This window comes from Dromiciops gliroides, chromosome 2 (genome assembly GCF_019393635.1).
Source record: "Dromiciops gliroides isolate mDroGli1 chromosome 2, mDroGli1.pri, whole genome shotgun sequence".
In the NCBI taxonomy this organism is placed as follows: domain Eukaryota; kingdom Metazoa; phylum Chordata; class Mammalia; order Microbiotheria; family Microbiotheriidae; genus Dromiciops; species Dromiciops gliroides.
Genome location: NC_057862.1, coordinates 260,663,621 through 260,676,292, shown reverse-complemented (window position 1 = coordinate 260,676,292; position 12,672 = coordinate 260,663,621). Strand labels below are relative to the sequence as shown.

General features: G+C 43.8%; 1 protein-coding gene across 1 annotated transcript; it reads left to right on the top strand.

Moving 5' to 3' along the window:
* The first annotated feature begins 1,944 nt into the window (after positions 1–1,944).
* Positions 1,945–7,723, top strand: ZFP36L1 (ZFP36 ring finger protein like 1). Its single transcript, XM_043986181.1, has 2 exons — positions 1,945–2,180; positions 4,801–7,723. The coding sequence occupies exons 1-2, from the start codon at positions 2,124–2,126 to the stop codon at positions 5,758–5,760; spliced, it is 1,017 nt and encodes a 338-aa protein (XP_043842116.1). The 5' UTR covers positions 1,945–2,123; the 3' UTR covers positions 5,761–7,723.
* Positions 7,724–12,672: the final 4,949 nt, after the last annotated feature.

Below are 12,672 nucleotides of genomic sequence, written 5' to 3'. Positions count from 1 at the left end.
AGAAGAAGCCAGCTATGTTAAAAATATTCAAGTCAAAGTATAGAAACATGAAGTTTGCCCAGAGTGGGAATAAGTTCATATTTATGCACAGCTTACATTACTTTATGAGCTTTAAAATTGGGGAGTATTTTATTTCTAAAGCTCAATTTTTAAAGTCGCTTAGTATTTGCTAGGATTGTTAGCATTTGGTTTTTAAAATAAAATAGGAAGCCTCTTTAAAGGGGGGGGGAATAAGGCAAATTCTATTTTGCCTTCCCTACGAAAAACGTGCTTATAATAGGGTGACCTAATTACATCGCAATGGAAAATGCACTTAGGCACACACAAACACATACTGGGTTTCATAATAAGATTGAGCAGTTAAAAGTGTTGTGGAATAAACATCTGAGTCGGGCTGAAGGGCTTTACTGTAACAAGACGGCAAAGGGCTCATGGAAACGTAGTTGGAGAAAAACACCCCAGCCCAGAGATGGATGTTTAGGTCTCTATATCTTCCTTTCCAAAACTTGCTAGGGCGGGGAAGCAAAACGACCCATTAGTGAGTTAACTAACAAATGCCTACTGTGTGTCAGGCAAGCACTGCGCTAAACCCTGAGGGATAAAACATAAAGCCAGGAGTGGATTTAAAAAAGAAAAACACCAAACTTTAAAACCAACAAGTTTCGGCTTGAGAGCCCCATGCTCTTCCCATCCCGCCAAAACAGAGTAGAAGAAAACACCCAGATAAAGCCTTGAAGGGACCGAAAAGCCATCTGTTACATTCACTTGGGCTGAGGGGGGTGGGAGGGCGAGTCTCAAGAACTGGGGACAAGGCAGGGAAGGCTTTCTTTCTTCCCTCCTTTCCCCAAACTGAGGTGGGGGGGTGATTTAAGGGGGAAAGAGGGGGAGGGTCTGTAATGGACTACTGTGGAAGTTTGGGGGGTCTGCAAGGGAGGGCTTAATGAAGGATTTAGGATTGTCTTTGCTAGGAATCCTTAGAGGGGAGAAGGAGAAAGTGAAAGAAATTATTCTCAGTCCGTTAAAAGAGGGGAGGAGAAAGAAGAAGAAAAAAAAAGTAGTTGCTGGAGGCAAAAGACCTAGAGGGGTGGTCGTTTTTTCTCGCAAACTCCCCGTGCGAGAGAGGCATCCCGCAAAACCTGGCGGCTGGAGTGCAGAGGCATGCGGACTCGAATCGTGCCATCCGCCCCGGGCCCCAGCGGCCCGCCGCAAAGTCATTCTCAAGAGGCGGAAAAAAAGAAAAACTTGCCTGGGTTCCTATCCACCCCCACCCCGCCATGCACCTCATGCACCCTATGGTCCTGCCTCCAAGACTAAAAAGCTCTTGAAAGCATCTAAACTTTTAAAATCTTCTACTTCTTTTACAAAAAAAGGGGAAGAACAAGAAACTAAAGAAAGGGGAAAGATGAGCAAAGTGAGGACGACGAAAACTTTTTAGGTTTTCAAAGAAGACCTAATTAAAAAAAGTTTTAAGCGCAGAACCTGCAAGTAGAGACCCGATTCAGATCTCAGCAAAAAAAGAGAAAGTTGATACTGCCTTCCAGAAAAGAAAAAAAAAAGTGGGTGGAATAAATGTGATGTCACGGATCACATTCAGAGGCTGACAAAAGAAAAAAAAACTTGTCCATTTCTCCATCCTCCCCCCTTCTCCCCCCCCCCTTTTTAACTCAAGGTGCGTTTAAAACGCACATGCGGCAAAGGGAGTGAACTCTAAACTTTTCCTCTGAAAAGTTGTATGGCTTAAGTGTGTTTTTTTTCTTCTTTCCTTTTCTCCCCTCCCCATTCTTTCTTTTGAAAGTTTTTTTTTCCTCTTTCCCCTGCGTTTGACCGCATGGCTGATTCAACCTCGTTGTCAATCAACTTTTTTTTCCTCCTCTTCCTCATTTAAATGAGTTTAGAAGCTCCTCCTCCAGCTAGCAAGTCTTGAAACTTTATAAATTGGGCCTTAAAAGCTCAGCAGCCTGGGAGAGTCTGAAAGCCGAGGGGGTGGTTGGAACTTGGAGTGAGAGAACTCCAGAACCCCGAGAAACTGGAGGCTGTGCCATACCAACACTGTGATTCTTTTTTTAAAAATTATATTATATATATATATATTTTACCCCCCTCCCCCTATTTGAACTTCGAAGATGACCACAGCTCTGGTGTCTGCAACTATCTTCGACTTGAGCGAAGTTTTATGCAAGGTAAAGCGGGTCAAAGTGTTTTTGGTTTTTTGTTTTTCAATTTAAACTTTTGCTTAAAAAACAAAACCTTTAGCTCCTAGAAAGTGGGAGGAGGGCTAGATGGGCAAGATTTTTTTCCCGTCCCATTATTACCCTTCTCCTTCTACTTACAACTTTTGTAGAAGATATTTCTTTTGCCTTTTTTGTTGTTAAAAATTTCCGGAAAAATGAGACTGGGATTTTTAAAAAGCAATCCTATGGGAGGAGGGGGGAATCGGCAGTTGTCCGGTTACTTTTCTCTGCAGGTGGTCAAAAAGACTTTTGGAAACTTTTTAAAAAAAATAATTCTACATTTGTTTCACAAGAAGTTCAAAGTACACTTCCGCGGCTCCGTTCCCTCCCCCCCTTCCCTCTCTCACCGGATCCCCCAAAGTGTTTTCCTCTGGTTTGTAATTCTTGTCAATCTTGGGCTTACCTTCCTTTCAATTTTGTCTTATAAAATTTGAGATTTGATTCAAGTTTGAATTGCTTTCCTCAAGGAGAATCTGTTCTTCTTGGGGGGGGGGGATAGGGGTGGCGGGAGGGTTTGGTGGGGTGGGAAAGATGGTTAAGATTGGATCAGAAAGGGTATTGCAAAACGAGTTTGCAGAAGAGTTTTGTGTTCATGTTAGTTTTAAGTCTCTCCTCAAGCTCTTCCTATTGAAATTACACACTTGGCCTGCAGACTTTTCATTTGGGTAAATCCGGCTTTTTACGGGAGGCAGGAGGAAGGGGAGTGTAGGTAGGCACAGTGACTTTTAGGGATTGGAAGCTTGAATTGTGTATCCGAAACGCTGATTTCTTAAATTCGAGGGTCGTGACAAATGTGTATGCCTTTTGAGACGTTTATATAGACTCTTCCAAAAGTTGCGTTGGATGGGACCCCTAGACATCTAGTTTCAAGAAGTGTGAGGGTGGTTTAGCAGAGTGCAAGATGATGTTTGAAGTTGGGAATATTGTGGGAAAGCAATGTATGTAGCAACTGGCTGACGTGTTTTAAGTTTTCTTTCTCCGAGTCCTGGGTTCTTCCCCCCCCCCCATTTGAAAGGGTGAAGTTGCTCAGCCACTTTTAATTGCTAAAGTGTTTTGACTACATTTTAAACACGTCTGGTCTTGTTTGCTGTAACTTTTCCCAATTTGCTCCTGCTGTTGGTTGCTGCTCCCACGGCTGGAGCTAGAAGTGCAAGGAATTACTACTTGAAACACACACACAATTAATAGAATAAGTTTTTCGCTTTTCTTGCTTCCCTTCCTCTTCAGCGGTGTTGCTTTTAGCCACCTGGGAACTTTTCTCTTCAATCCTTCTTTGATGTGATTGTCTCCCCCCACCCTCCGTTTCTCTCCCCTCCCCCTTCCCCTTTCTAAATGAGCCCCATTGTTGGAAACCCAGCTCTTAGCTCTGAAGCTGTAATCGGTTTGGCCGGGGTGGTTTTGTGCAGTTGGGGCTCGCCTTTATTCCTAACCGCTGACCTGAAGGGCCAAACAGTGACACCCACACGGTGCTGAGAGCCCAGTTCCCCTTCCCCTTCCAAATTTTGGGTATATTTTTTAACAGGTGTGAGTGGAGTATGTGTGTGTGGAGGGGGGAGTATGAATCTATGGGGCAGAAGCTTGTCTGTGGTTTCCCCCGCCCCAGGATAGAGGAAAGGATGGGGATGGGGGGGGGGAGTGAGACTTGGGATTGAGGCTTCCTTTTTTGCCTTTTCCTCCCATCTGCAGTTTTCCTCTAAAGATTAAACACTGGTGCCCTTATCCTGCCCTGTTTTTGCATGCGGCCAAAAGACTAATTGCAATGGAATCCTCACAGGGTTGGGGGTGGGCAGAGGAAGGGGTGGTGATGTAGAACTATGGTGGAAGATATTCAGGACAAGAGCGTGTGTCTACAGATTATCAATGAGTTTGTTTCCCTGGACACCCTCCCCCACACCCCCCACTCCCCTCCCCCACTTCTGTATCCTTGAGCATTTTGCTACCCAGTTATTCTCTAGAAGTAACGAGCTAATGAGGTCTAGAGGTCTGACTTAAGAGGGACAGTGTTTTGAAGCAAAGACATTGTGGGATCTTTTAGCCCAAGTTATAAGAGAGAGCTGGCAGCAGGGGGTGTAGGGGCCCGAGGCAAAGACTGATGAAGGGTAAAGGGGAAAATAACTGGATGGTTGCTGCCCCCTGGGAAGGCTTCAAGTCTATCCGGGGTGCCAAACAGGTTACATTTTGATGAAATGGGGGGGCTGCTTTAGTGGCAGTGGGTGTGGCAGGGAAACATTGTTAGAATGGGGGGGGGTGTCGAACATTATATTTTTGCCATTAAGGATTGTTTAATCCTTTGTACTGGAGTCCCCAGCACTTAAATACTTGTTGATTGCCTGTTGATTGAGGCTTGTGGCCTCGGGTAAGGACTGTGGAAACTTAGTGTTATGATCGAGAAGAGCATTTGCGGAGAGTTGGTTAAGAGATACTGTGCTGAGGAGGGAAGGAAAGGGGAGAGGGGGTGTGCTGGGGCTGGAGCTTGCTGGGGAGTAGACACCAGTTGCTTCCCTCTGTTTGTCATCTCATTTCTTCTCCCTCTTCTCCCTCCTTCTCTTCTCTGTCTTTTCCCATACAGAATAACAAGATGCTCAACTACAGCCCCTCCAGCCCAGGGGGCTGCCTGCTGGACAGGAAGGCGGTGGGCACCCCAGCGGGTGGGGGTTTTCCCCGGAGGCACTCGGTCACCTTGCCCAGCTCCAAGTTCCACCAGAACCAGCTCCTGAGCAGCCTGAAGGCAGGGGAGCCGTCCCAAGCTCTCAGTTCCAGGGACAGCCGCTTCAGGGACCGCTCCTTTTCGGAGGGGGGCGAGCGGCTCCTGCCTCCCCAGAAGCAGCCGGGGGGAGGCCAGGTCAACTCCAGCCGCTACAAGACAGAGCTGTGCCGCCCCTTTGAGGAGAACGGAGCCTGCAAGTATGGAGACAAGTGCCAGTTTGCCCATGGCATCCACGAGCTGAGAAGCCTCACCCGCCACCCCAAGTACAAAACAGAGCTGTGCCGTACCTTCCACACCATTGGCTTCTGCCCCTACGGCCCCCGATGCCACTTCATCCACAATGCTGAGGAGCGTAGGGCCTTGGCAGGGGGCCGGGACCCCTCCGCTGACCGCCCCCGCCTCCACCACAGCTTCAGTTTCTCTGGCTTCCCCAGTGCCGCCACCGCTGCTACCACGGGGCTGCTGGACAGCCCCACTTCTATCACCCCACCTCCCATCCTGAGCGCCGATGACCTCCTGGGCTCACCCACCTTGCCCGATGGCGCCAACAACCCCTTTGCCTATTCCAGCCAGGAGCTGGCCAGCCTTTTTGCCCCCAGCATGGGGGTGCCTGGGGGTGGCTCCCCGACTACCTTCCTCTTCCGACCCATGTCAGAATCCCCCCACATGTTTGACTCTCCCCCCAGCCCTCAGGACTCCCTCTCGGACCAGGAGGGCTACCTGAGCAGTTCCAGCAGTAGCCACAGTGGTTCAGACTCCCCTACCTTGGACAACTCAAGGCGCCTCCCCATCTTCAGCAGACTCTCCATCTCAGATGACTAACCAGGGCAGGGAGGGTTTCCCCCTTCCTATTTTCCCCTCAATTCCCTCCTCTCCCCCAGATTCCTCTCCCCTCATCAATTTCCCTACAGCCTTTCTACATTAACAAGGTTAAGCTCAACCCCTTTCTCCTAGCCTTGGAATACCCCCCACTCCTCACCCCTTTTTTGTCCCACCTAACATAACGACAAGTCCATTTGTCTGTAGCCTTCTCTAGCTTGAACTTCCTCCCTCCCACTCCCTTCTCCCAAATCCTCATCAATTTTCTACCCCACTTTACATAAAAGACAAAAGTCCCAACTGTTGGTAGTTGCCTTTCTCTCTGGCTTAAGCCTTAAGTGCCAAAACACAAAAGCAAAAAGCAGCAACAGTTTACAAAAACAACTTAGTGCCTTTAAACCTAACTTTTTTTTTTTCCACTGTGACTACATTACCTCTCTACCTGCAGAGGGCACCAGTGGGCCTTCTTGACTCTGCCCTTCACATGTAAAGGGGGAGGGAAGGGTAGGAAGAGGGAGGGAAGCTTTGGGGAGTGGAAATGCATCATTGGAATCAGCAGCAGCTCCCTCCACTGGCCAGGAGAAACTGGACCTCTATTTCAGTCCCATCTACCCCGCCCCCCCCCCCCAACCTCCTTCTCCCTCCTCCTTCCCTTCCTCTCCCTGGGACAATTCCCACCAGGCCTTCAGCATATAGAAAGCTGGTAGCATTTGAACCCTTTCCCCTCCCATCCTACTATTCCCTTGTTTGACTAATCTTGCCTGGGTCTATGCAGGTCAGCAGAAAGGAAGGCTGGGAATGGACAAAGATTTGTGACATAAGTGGGACTTTAACGATTTAAATTTTTTTTATTGTATTTTTTAGTGGGGAGGGAGGAAGGGAATGCTAGGTGGACCATGAAAGACTTTTTGATTTTGGTGCTAAAAAGTTCCCCAGTATATATGTGACATCTATAAAAAGAAAAAAAAAAAGGAGAAAGTATAAGGGGTGAGTGGTGAATGGTATTCATTCCATATACAATTTCTGTGTAAAACAATTTCCAGTAGAAGTAGCTATAATGGTTTTTGCTCTAGAGTACATTAAGTACATTAGGACTATTGTTATAGCACTCACGCCATGCTTTTTTTTTCTGGGTTTTTAACTGTATAACTTTCAGAAATTGGAGAGCAAAAATTTTGCTTGTCACTGCACACAATATAAAAAAAAGCTTATTTAACTTATCAAAAAACGTATTTATTGCCAAACTATGCTTTTTTTGTTAATTTTGTTCATATTTATCGGGATGACAAATCCATAGAATATATTCTTTTATGTTTAAATTATGATTCTTCCATATTAATCTTAAGATTGTGAAGTGTCTTTTTTCCTTTTTTTCCACAGTTTAATATATTATACTACAATGACATTTTTTTTTGTAACTTTACACCTTTTGGTTATTTTATTTTAAAAAAAATGAAAAATTAATTTAAAAAAATGCAAAAAACTGTTGGATTATTTATTTTAGAAATTCCCCCCTTGTGTTGGACTGCAAATTGAGTTCCTTTCTTTCTAGATCTTACACAGCTAGGACTTAGAATGTATGTAAAAGTTGTGGTAAAAAAAAAAATAAAACAGTAAAGAAGGAAAACAACTTTTTTTTTTTGTATAGCTTCTAAAAGGGAAAAACAGCAAGAGCAACAACAAACAAAACCCTTGGACTTCCCATGTTCTACTCAAGACATTCTGAGCCCAGATTTGTGGTTCAGTGTTCCAGGTCTGGAGTTTTCCAATTTCAGTGTAAACAGAACTCAAACACACACATACATACATACACAAAGATGAATGTAATTACTTTTTTCCTGTTACTGTTCACTACCGATGCTTTCTATTTCTTTTTCCTTTGTGTGAGTTTATTTAAAGAAAAATCTTTTTGTAACGACTGTTTGCAGTTTAGAAATCAATAAACCCCCAGGTTTTTTTCAAGAAACATTTGGCGGTGATGCTGGTTTTGTTCTTGTGTGCACAAGTGGCGCTTAAATTTCTGGTAATCTCTTTTACCAGTTCCTCTTCTGTCCAGTGAGAGGGTTTGGTTCTTAACATTCCATGGTTAGAGAATCTCTTGAGGACTGATTTCCTTGGCATGGCAACCATCACTTCCCTTGCTGACGCACTAGAGCATTGGACTCCAAAGGTGGGGGGGGGGGTTGCCCGACCCCAAGGGGTATGTGATCAACCAGCTGCAAGGTGGGGAGAAGAGTCACATCTCACCTTCCTCACAAAAGCCAGCCAGGAGAAATGGATCCAACGCAGTCACACTTAACTCCTTTTCCCAGCTAGCATTCCCTTAAGCTGACCCTCCCATTGTACCACCTCCTAATCTTCCTTCTGAGCCAGGCATTGGATGCTTGGGGGAGTTACATTGGTACTTGGGAACCCATTGTTGCAGCTATGCAGATGCTATTGGGAGAATTCTTTTCTCACTGTCATCCCTCCTAGATCACTCCACAGCTGTCATAGGTAATAAGTTGTACCAAGCTTTTCCTCTGATCCAGGACTAAGAAAAGCCCTGTCTCTTTTTATTTTGGGTGGGACATTATCGGTTAACACAGTTCAAGCAGGCATGTATGGGTTGTCACAAGTCATAGATCTCATTACATTATCTCCCCCTTCCAAACCCTCCCTTCTTCCAGATTTTCCTATTACTGTCAAGCGTTTTAGTCTCTTGACCAAGTATATCCAATCTGTTGGCAAATCTGTGTTTATATCCGTAAACATCTCTTCCATTTGTCTCCTTTACCTACATAGCCTAGTGGCCACCTCACTTGAACTATTGCAATAGCCTCTTAAATGGTCTCTGTGCCTCAGCTTCCCACCCCCCACCCCCATCTGTCTTCCACACATCTGCGGAAGCGATGTTTCTGAAAGTACAGCCCTGACCATGTCACTCTCCTACCCAATAAACTTCAGGGGCTTCTTATTGACTCTAGGCTCAATAATTAATCATTAGCTCATTATTAATATTTACTTTTATGTTTTATAGTTTATACAATTAAACAAATATACACTTATGCAAATATAATTTATACAATTTAAATAAATGTTCATGTTAGGGATGTGTTTGAACATTTTATTCTGATAGGGGTATGAAATCAAAGTTTGGAGGTCACTTAACTAGAGATTTGATCTGTACCTTTGTAATTTTGCCTTGCTCCTTTTTACTAGCCTGGTGTTTCAGAGATATTTTTCCGATCCTGTGGGAGTCTCGGTAAGGGGGGAGGGAGTGGTCAGTTGGAAATGACCAAGGCAGCATGAACTTTGTTTCCCTGGCCCACACAAATAATATCTCTCAACCCTGTAGACCCGTGAGGTTTTCCTACCAGAGGTCCTGTTCCCTCTTCTGTGGCAGCCATCAACCTATCAAGGCTAGATCCTAGCCTCTGAATTACTGAGACTTGAATTCTAAGAAGCATTATTTTAATTCCATATTTCTTAAACTGTTGGTGGTGGTGGAAGAAGTAGTTACTGTCAATTCTTTCCAGAGGAAGGAGAGACAAGAGGTTTCAAAGAGGGAGGGAGTCCAGATTCCTGGGTTACAGACTTCTAGAGAGCAGAGGTTGGTGGGTAATCCAGGACAGCACTGCCTTTGTCTTTATTCACCCTCTGGTTCAGGAATTCTTAACCTGGGGTCCATGGATACCTCTTTGATATCCATAGAGAGATTTCTGTGGGTCCATGAAGTTGGATTGAAAAAATGGCACCTTTATTTTCATTCAACTCTAAGTGAATTTTAAGAATTTCCTTCAATCATTTGAAAAGATCCTGAGGTGTCCACTGGACTGCCAAAGGGGTCCATGACAACATGCAGAAAAGTTAAGACCCTTTGTTCTTTCTTACTCCTTCATAGCTCTGGTCAGTCTGCAGAGTACATTGTAGAGAGAAAGGGCTAGAAAGAAAGCTAGAAATGAGAAGAGGGGAGGTTTGGGAAAGCCTGGTCTACTTTTCCTAATGCTTGTTTTCAGTTGTTTCAGTCTTGCCTAACTCTTTGTGGCCCCCGTTTGGGGTTTTCTTAGCAAAGATACTGGAATGATTTGTCGTTTCCTTCTCCAGCTCATTTTACAGATGAGGAAACTGAGGCAAACAGGATTAAGTGACTTGCCTAGGGTCACACAGCTAGTAAGTGTCTGAGGCCAGATTTGAACTCAGGAAAATGTCTTCTTGATTTCAGGCCTGGCACTCTCTCTCCTGTGCCACTTAGCTGGCCCTTTCCTAATGTTACTTTGCTAATTAATAGTTCAGTTCACTAGCCATTTTTCTTTTCTGGAGGAGATATCAAAGTGACAGAATCATATAGCTAGAGCAAGAAGGAACCTCAGGAGTCATTTAATCCAACCCCTCATCTTAAAAATGAGGCTGACACACCTGAGAGTTCAGTGATTTGCTCAAGGTCATATAGGTAGTGTGGGGATTTGAACACAGGTTCTGGGATTCCAAGTTCAGCACTTCCCATTCAACCCTCTTTTCATTGCAAGGATGGTCAGTGAAAGAATCACAATGGGAACAGTGGATTTTTCTAGGAGGAGATAACAAAGGCTGGGAAATGGAGAAAGGATGGGAAAGTGTGGGCCTTCATTCTATAAGGTCAGCCTTGACCTGAGTCTCAGCCCCAGATATCATCTGTGCCTGGAATGTGCTATTACTAAGGCCAAGATCTTGTGCCTGGAAAATGTAAGGTGGATGCCTAGGCAGATGTAAGTTCTGCAGCTGCTAGTAGCTCAGCGGAGTTTTACTGGAGCCAGCAAGACCCAGATTCAAATAGGACCTCAAACTTAACTAACCATGTGACCTTAGCCAAGTCACTTAGTCAACACTTATTTAATGCACTTAACCTCTGTGTCTTACAGATGAGCAGATAACTCACTGAACCCCATCTGCCAAGGATAGAACAAAAGAAGGGTCACTTGAAATTTGAACATGGAATAATGTAGGGAAGAAAGAAGAATGTCGTGAAGAAAAGACTGCAGACAGTATGGTCTTAAGACACCAGGTTAGGTTACCAAAGGACAGGAAGCAGGGGGATGGCTCAATGACCTATGCCTTCTCGCCCCAGAAGTCACTGAACTTGCTCCATAAATCCTTGGGCTGAAATGTTTGAAGGTGGGTGTTTCAAGGGGGAGGGGATAGGCCACCCCTTTGGACTTTCCTCCTGCTCTGACTGCTGTAGGGGTGCCCTTTGTTAATGATTGATAAAAGGAAAGATCAGGCCCCAGGAATCCTAGAGTGGAACTCAGTCTTGTCCTGTTATCACAGATCTGCCCCTTGTATAGATAGCTGGTCCAAGTCAATATCAGTGATAGGACTGGCTTAACCCCAGCTGATTTCAGAGGGGGAAGGTGGAGATGAGATAGGCTGTTTCCCTTCACCTTTGGAACAGTTTTTTTTTTTTCCAGCTTGATTATTGGTTGAAAGAGAAGAGGTTCAGAGGACCAGGAAGACAGAAAGCCAAAGGTAGGCACTTTCTTGATTGGTGCAACATATAAGTGCCAACACTTCCTGGAAATATGACTTAGACATCAGTAAAAACTCTATTCTAAGGAAGATTATACTTTGTGTTCATTCTCATGCCATCAAGATTTAGGCGCAAATATTTTTTTATCTCCATTTTGCAGACGTGGAAACAGAAACCCTAAGTGAGGCAGGACTTAAGGATACCTGAATGATAGTCAGCCGTTCTGCCTTCATACAAATTTTTCTTCAATTTACATAAAAACAAACAAAAAACAACTCTCAACAACCACTTGAGTAACAAATATGAATATCGTTCCTCTCCAAAATGTTTAGGTCTTTTATTATTTTATTTTTCTCAATTACATATAATTTTTTAAACTTTTTTTTTAATTTGAGTTCCAAATTCTCTCCCTCCCTTCTCTGCTCCCCTCCTTGAGAAGGCAGATTATATGTGAAGTCATGTAAAACGTTTCCATATTAGCCATGTTACAAAAGAAAACAGATATAAAATAAAGAAAAAGACAGTAAAACTTTTCAACTCCATCAGTTCTTTTAGACTCTATCAGTTCTTCCTCTGGAGGTTGATAGCATTTTTCATCATAACTCCTTTTGGAGTTTTCTTGGATATTGCTGAAAATAGCTAAGTCATTCACAAGTTGATCATTGTACAATATTGCTGTTACTGTGTACAGTGTTTTCCTGTTTCTGCTCACTTCACTTTGCATCAGTTCATATATGTCTTCTTAGGTTTTTCTGAAAGGATACTACTCATCATTTCTTATAGCACAATAATATTCTATTATAATCATATGCCACAGATTGTCCAGCCATTCCCTAATTGATGGGCCTCTCCTCAATTTCCAATTTTTTGCCACCACAAAAAGAACTGTTATAAATATTTTTGCACATAAAGGCCCTTTCCCTTTTCTTTGATCTCTTTGGGATATAGACCTAGTGATGATATTACTGGGTAAAACAGTATATTCAGGGGCAGCTAGGTGGCACAATGGAGAAAGCACTGGCCCTGGATTCAGGAGGACCTGAGTTCAAATCCGGACTCAGACACTTGACACTTACTAGCTATGTGACCCTGGGCAAGTCACTCATTGTCCTGCAAAAAAAAAAAAGTATATATAGTTTTATAGTTCTTTGGGTATAGTTCCAAATTGCTCTCCAGAATGATTGGATCAGTCTATAACTCCACCATCAGTGCTTTTGTTTTTCCCATTTTTCCATATTCTCTCCAACATTTGTCATTTTTCTTTTCTGCATATTATCCAATCTGACAGGTGTGAGATGGGGCTTGAATTGTTTTAATTTGCATTTATCTAATCAATAATGATTTAGAACATTTTTTCTTATGACTATAGATGACTTTGATTTCTTCTTGTAAAATCTGCCTTTTCATATCCTTTTATTTATCAATTGGAG

Coding starts and splice junctions, on each gene's coding strand:
- ZFP36L1 (XM_043986181.1), top strand. CDS start 2,124: ATGACCACAGCTCTGGTGTCTGCAACTATCTTCGACTTGAGCGAAGTT. Junction 2,181..4,800: donor TGAGCGAAGTTTTATGCAAG/GTAAAGCGGGTC, acceptor TTTCCCATACAG/AATAACAAGATGCTCAACTA.